The 7,500-nt window shown below is 30.8% G+C and overlaps 1 protein-coding gene across 1 annotated transcript in view; it reads right to left on the reverse strand.

Annotated features, from left to right (window-relative positions):
* Positions 1 to 7,500, reverse strand: part of LOC137656109 (lachesin-like) — a 505,216-nt gene that overhangs the window by 66,338 nt on the left and 431,378 nt on the right. Inside the window, exon 6 of the mRNA XM_068390286.1 lies at positions 216 to 344. Coding sequence (XP_068246387.1) covers positions 216 to 344 — 129 coding nt within the window. The remainder of the gene's footprint in view (positions 1 to 215; positions 345 to 7,500) is intronic.

Raw genomic sequence — 7,500 nt, forward strand, 5'->3', positions numbered from 1 at the left:
GTATATATGAATGTATATTTATATGAATATATGTATACATAGGCATATATATATATATATATGTATATATATATATATATATATATATATATATATATATATATATATATATATATATATATATATATATATATAGCCAACCAATTAAAACATTCTACTAGATTTTTAAAAAGCACATAGGAGGAAGGAGGGGCAGACCCATCAATATTACTCACATGCCACGTTGACCTTAATCGTCTTCATGACGGCGGGCGGAACCTCGTTTTGGGCAATGCAGAGGTAGGCCCCCATCTGCTTCCGGTTCACCCGGGTTAAGTTGAGGTAGGGACCCAGGACCGTCTCGACTGCCGGAGAAAGAGATGAGATACAAAATATTAATAAATATAATTTTACTTTCAAGTTCTACCGATTCATTCTAATCTTTTATAGATAGATTAAGTTTCATATTTTTTTTTTTGTCTTAAAGAACAATGGTCAGGGATAGAAATAATGGAGAGAATATTTACCAGGATAGAATTAATAGAATGAATCTAGGTTTTTCAATTAGAATTTTTTTTTTTTTTTTTTTTGAATAATGGTTAAAGATGAAAATAATGGAGGGAATATTTACAAGGATAGAATTAATCTATTTTAATAAGGTCTCTCAATTTGAATGGATTTTTTTTCTTTTTTTTTGGAAGAAGAAGAACAACAATGGTTAATGATAGAAATAATGGAGAGAATATTTATAAGTATCGAATTAATCTAGTTTAATAAGGTCTTTCAATTTGAATAGATATTTTTTTATGGTCGGGTAGAAATAATGGAGAAAATATTTACAAAGAAAGAGTTAATCTAGTTTAATATTTTTTTCAATTATATATCGTGTATCATTATTTACACCATCCATCATATTAATACTTCATGTATGTTAATGGTGTTCCCAAAATAACATTGATTACTCCGCTATATATTTTGGGTGAAGATGATCATGGTAAATAGTGAATTAAATCAGTCTATATATGCTATATATATAATTTAAATATACAATCTATATTCCATATAATCAGGATATACGGGGCTCTGGTACTTTCCTCCAGATTATGTTTTCCCATCCCCCATGAGGTCTATAGTTATTTCAGCGATACTGGTAAAGTTTTTTTTTATTGTATTATCAAAAGAAAATTGATTGTTGATATTGTAATCCTAACCCACTTACACCATTCCACCATTCTCAAAGCTTTTTTTTTTTTTTTTACTAGATTTTTGCCAATTCAGTTTTATTGCGTTTGTAAATGGTTAAAAAAAATAATTTTATCGAATTTTTTTTTTTCGTATTTTTAAACACGACTAAAAAAGTTTTTATCAAATTCTGTTTTATTGCGTCTGTAAACGATTAAAAAAAAATAACCAAAGTTTTTATGGAATTGTTTTTTGCTTTGGTAGATAAGATTTCAAAATCAGTTTTTATCGAATTCAGTTTTTTCGTGTCGGTAAACATGTCTAAAAAGCAAAGTTTTTATCGAATTGATTATTTTTACCGTTGGTAGACATGTAAAAAAGTTATCGAATTCAGTTTTTTTTTTTTTTTTTTTTTTTTTTTTGCGTATGAAATCATGATTGACATAACACATTTTTATCGTATTACTTTTTTTGCGTACGTAATGGATAAATAAAAGAAATTTTTAATTGATTGGATCTTTTTGCGTTTGTAAACTTGAATTAGATAAACAATTTTTTATCGAATTTAGTTTATTGCTTTTATAAACATATACAAAAAACATTTTTTTTTCAAAATTTAGTTTCTTCTTGCGTTTGTAAACATGAAATAAATTTTTTTTATTTAGTTTCTTTTTGCGTTTGTAAACATGTTAAAAACCGTTTTTATCGAATTTCATTTATTGCGTTTGTAAACATGTATAATTTTTTTTCTAGAATTTAGTTTCTTTTTGGGTTTGTAAACATGATTGAAAAAACACTTTTTTTTATCGAATTTAGTTTATTGCGTTTGTAAACATGTATAAAAAACTAAGTTTTTTCGAATTTAGTTTTTTTTTACGTTTGTAAACATGACTGGAAAAAAAAAGTTTTTATCGAATTTGATTTATTGCTTTTGTAAACTTGATTGAAAAAAACTGTTTTGTTTTTATAGAATTTGATTTATTACGTTTGTAAACATGATAAAAATAAAGTTATTTATCGAATTAAGTTTGTTGCGTCTGTAAACATGTCTTAATTTTTTTTTCGAATATTTCCTTTGAAATTTGTTGTCCCCTTTTGCTTTTAACTCTTAGCATTCGCACCTTCCCAAAACTCTCCACTTTCCACCTAAAACTCTCCCTCAGAGTTTCTCTTTACACTTTAGTATCACAACGTGGTGTTACTATCCGTTCTATCTTCGGCCCCTTTAATCTTCCCTTTGTGTTCTCTCTCTCTCTCTCTCTCTCTCTCTCTCTCTCTCTCTCTCTCTCTCTCTCTCTCTCTCTCTCTCTCTCTCTCTCTCTCTCTCTCAACATTTTAGCCAGTTTTCTCTCGATTGTTCAGTACAGGGAAATAGTAGTTTTCAGGGCTTATCTCAGAGTAATTTAAAAGGAATTTTTATCAGGATCGAAATTCTCAAGTCAGTATTGTGTCTTTCAGTGTATGGAGGTATTATAGTACACACACACACACATTTATATATATATATATATATATATATATATATATATATATATATATATATATATATATATATATATATATATATATGTATATATATATGTATGTATGTATATATATCATCATCATCATCATCATCTCCTCTTACGAATATTGACGCAAAGGGCCTCAGTAAGATTTCGCCAGTCGTCTCATAGACTGAATATATCCATAGAGTATACATTGGCTAAATTCAATTCATTGGGATATATATATATATATATATATATATATATATATATATATATATAGAGAGAGAGAGAGAGAGAGAGAGAGAGAGAGAGAGAGAGAGAGAGAGAGAGAGAGAGAGAGAGAGAGATATATATGTGTGTGCGTATGAATATATTTATTTTTTATTTATCTACACGTTCAGATTCCGAGTATTTTGTTCATGCTTGTAATGAAACGTTCTTTCTCAAATAAGAGAAGAGACGTTATACCTAAATCACCTGTTAGTATTGCCTTAACCATGATAGGACGGAATCATTAGTGTCTCGTATGTAATCACTATGATACCAGTAGGCTTGCAATTTTTTGCATTATTATACTAGTTCAATATAAAGGAGTAGCGGAATTTACAATGGAAATAAATTAGATTTTCAAATAGCGTTATGGCGGTAGAAACTGTTAACGAAGATTGCAAAGTTACTGAATTACTGTATGTATGTCTGTTGTAATACAGATTGTATGATGAAAGTATATCGTGTAATGAATCGCTTATATGTGTTTGAGAGAGAGAGAGAGAGAGAGAGAGAGAGAGAGAGAGAGAGAGAGAGAGAGAGCTTCGATTAAAGAAATAGATTTTTATTGTGTAACGACATACTTAATAAAGCAATGTAAACTGTCAGACTATAAGATGCATGCCGAATATACGGAGCCATGAGTACATAAGTGTGCAATAAAAAAACGAACCGTATTATAGGTATGGTATCTCCTCTGAACAGCGAAAAAAAAAAAAACCCTTTGTAATTAGGAAAAGCGAAAAATAATCTATTTGGTTAAGTTGGTATATGGGAAGATATTGAGCTATTAGTAGCATGTTAAAAGAGCTTTACGCTCTTGGAATAGTTACAGTAATTGGTGACGAATGTTGGCTCCGTACAGTAATTGGTTTTCGACATTTCAGATTTAGAGAAATTCGGTGATTGTCGGTGTTTATAGAGAGATTTCAAAACCTCTCTCTCTCTCTCTCTCTCTCTCTCTCTCTCTCTCTCTCTCTCTCTCTCTCTCTCTCTCTCTCTCTCTCTCTCCAGAGAACCTCAACATTTCCCTTTTGCCAAGAAAATCCTACCGCTTTTTTATTCTCTCTACCAAGAGAAATCTCTCTCTCTCTCTCTCTCTCTCTCTCTCCTCTCTCTCTCTCTCTCTCTCAAGAGAGTCCTACGTTAGCAAATGTCGCAGCAACAGAAGCATCATCCTGTATAGGTCACAATCGCTATATTTTTTCCGAAAGGAATTTTCCTCTCTCTCTCTCGTTGTGTCACAAGTTTAAAACCACGCTTAACATACCGAAGGACGCCTCTCTTGGGCTGTTTGCTGCGGGTTGGGGGAAGGGGGGGGGGTTAGATGGATGTGGCTGGAGAAGCCTTCAATGATTCAGGCTGGATTCCAGCGGCCGTGTAGAGCTGGAATCGCTGCCCCGCATCTCTTTAGTAATTGAAGGGCGGTGGATTGTGACGGCAAGTCCCAGGTCTTGTTTTCAAAGATTAAGCCGACGCTCTGCTGTGACAGGTTGGAGGCGTGGGAGGGAGGATTGGGGTGGGGGGGGGGGGGGCAAAGGTTGCTGCGCTGTGTTTGGCATATTTCTCACCCGATGATGATGCTGGGATTTGGCGACAACATCCTCGTCAACATCGGTGGATGAGGGAGTTGCATGATGAACTTTTTCCATGACTTTTTTTTTTAAAACTTTAGCTTTGTAAAATCTTGATATATTATTATTACTGATTCCTCATATGCTTGTTTATTTGAAACTTTAGCTTTATAATGTCTTCATATATGAAACTTTAGCTTTATAATGTCTTCATATATGAAACTTTAACTTTATAATATCTTGATATATTATCATTATTGATTCCCCATTTGCCTGTTTTTATGAAACTTTAGCTTTATAGAATCTTGATATATTATTATTACTGATTCTTCATTTGCATGTTTATTTGAAACTTTAGCTTTATAGAATCTTGAAATATTATTATCACTGATTCCTCATTTGCTGTTTTGATGAAACTTTAGCTTTATAGAATCTTGAAATATTATTATCACTGATTCCTCATTTGCTGTTTTGATGAAACTTTAGCTTTATAGAATCTTGAAATATTATTATCACTGATTCCTCATTTGCTGTTTTGATGAAACTTTAGCTTTATAGAATCTTGAAATATTATTATTACTTATTCCTTTTTGGCTTTGAAAACCTAGAAGATTGGTTGACTTTTTATCCATGGCGTGTTTTATGCAACTTTATCTTTCTTTTTAAAATCTTGAAATATTTTTATTATTTTCCTCCTTAGCTTTTAAACCCAGAAAGATTGGTAAACTTTTTATCCATGGTGTGTTTTGTGAAACTTTAGCTTTGTAAAATTTTGAAATATTATTATTTCTGTTACCTCTGTAGCTTTTAAACCCTGAAAGATGGGTAAACTTTTTTATCCATGGCTTATTTTGTGAGAATCCATCTCTCTTTATAAAATCTTAAAAGATTTTTATTACTGATTCCTCCTTGTCTTTGGAAACCTGAAAGATTGACTAACTTTTTTCCCATGGCGTGTTTTATAAAACTTTATTTTTCTTCATATCTTGATATACTTTTTATTGTCTCTCTTACATATTCCGCCTTGGCTTTTAAAACCTGAAAGATTAAACATCGCTCATGGAACGTTTCTTTCATATTTGGATTTGTTTTGTATAACTTTTCAAATCTTTTATTTTGTCATGGATTATTTTCTTTCGTTTTTTGTGAGGTATTAAACATTTCCCTTGGTGAATTATATGCAACGTTAATTTGGTTTTATATTGTTTCAAAATTTTTTATTATTTTAAAGATTGATAAGAAAGGTGCGACCTTTGCCAACGGTGTAATTCGATGTCAGTTATATTTATCACAATAAGATATGATTGCTTATAATATTGATGTAATATATGCGATTATTTCTGTATAGATGATGCAAGTAAAATGGAATTATAACTGTAACTATGATAATTAAAAAGGGACCCAACATACAGCAAAAAAAAGAGAGAAAAAAAAGAACCAATCATAGCTTATGATATTGATGTAATATATGTAATTATTTCCATATAGATGATACAAATAGATTGAAACTATAACTTAAATTGATGAGAATTAAAGATTGACACCCCCCCCCCCAAAAAAAAAAAAAAACCTCAATCCAAATGACATCGATGTAGAAAAGATTTGCAAAGAAAAGTACCGAGTCGGTACATTTCCTGGTAATTAAGACGTAATTGTAGGTCAATCATTCCGTACAGGTAACTTCTTAAGAATTCGTAAATGTAGAGCAGCAGAACAAAAGGATTTTTCGGATCGGTCACATCATTAATATCTAAATGCAGCGACGGTATTGATACTGCGTTTTTTTTTTTCATTTGTGTCAACAGTGAGATGTGTGTGTGTGTGGTTTTTTTTTTTTTTTTTTTTTTTTTTTTTTTTTTTTACACGCCTATTGACGCAAAGGGCCTCGGTTAGAATTAGCCAGTCGTCTCTATCTTGAGCTTTTAGTACTTCTCCATTTATCATCTTCAACTTCGCGCTTCATAGTCCTCAGTCATTGTGACTTTAAGAAAGTCACAAAGAAACAAGCCAATGTTTATATCGTATTTTGAATTAGTTTAAATTTTCATTAAAGTGGATAAGGTGTGCTGTACTTTTGATTTGTCATTTATTTCTTATTACGAATTCTTTGCTTTAATATATATATATATATATATATATATATATATATATATATATATATATACATATATATATATATATATATATATATATATATATATATATATATATACTGTATATATATATATATATATATATATATATATATATATATATATATACACAGTGTATATATATACAGTATATATATATATGTATATATATATATATATATATATATATATATATATATATATATATATATATATATATATATATATAATTTTTGCTATACACCTTTTACCGCTGAAGGAGTGTCTTCAGGAAGATGTTACAATGATCACTGCCAAATTCACTGTCCATTATATAGATGGAGGATGAAACCACTGCAGAAAACGTTCTCGATATTTGTTACTATGAGCAGAGAAGCAAGATGATTAACAGAAGTCTTATTAACCCCTCTATACCATGCTTTATTCATCTCTATCTTGAACTTACTTCCATTTTCTTAATGATGAAAATCCTTTAAACCCAATTTCCCCCCCCCCCTCTCTCTCTCTCTCTCTCTCTCTCTTTATATATATGTATATATATATACATATATATTTTAAGCCATATATTATACTTCTATTATCTGGATTCTCTCTATACCTCGGGATCAGAGACCCAAGGGGAAATCAACTCAAAGATAATAGCTTCTGGTTGGCCGGGGAATCGAACCCGGGCCCAACAAACTGAGGTTCCATTGACTTAGCATCTCTCTTTTTGGCTGAGATGCTAAGTCAATTCAACCTCAGTTTCTTGGGCCCAGTTTAGATTCCTTGGCCGACCAGAAGCTATTATCTTTGAGTTGATTCCCCTTTAGGTCTCTGATCCCGAGGTATAGAGAGAATCCAGATATTAGGAGGAGTATAATATATGGCTTATAT

This window comes from Palaemon carinicauda, chromosome 17 (assembly GCF_036898095.1).
Source record: "Palaemon carinicauda isolate YSFRI2023 chromosome 17, ASM3689809v2, whole genome shotgun sequence".
Lineage (NCBI taxonomy): Eukaryota > Metazoa > Arthropoda > Malacostraca > Decapoda > Palaemonidae > Palaemon > Palaemon carinicauda.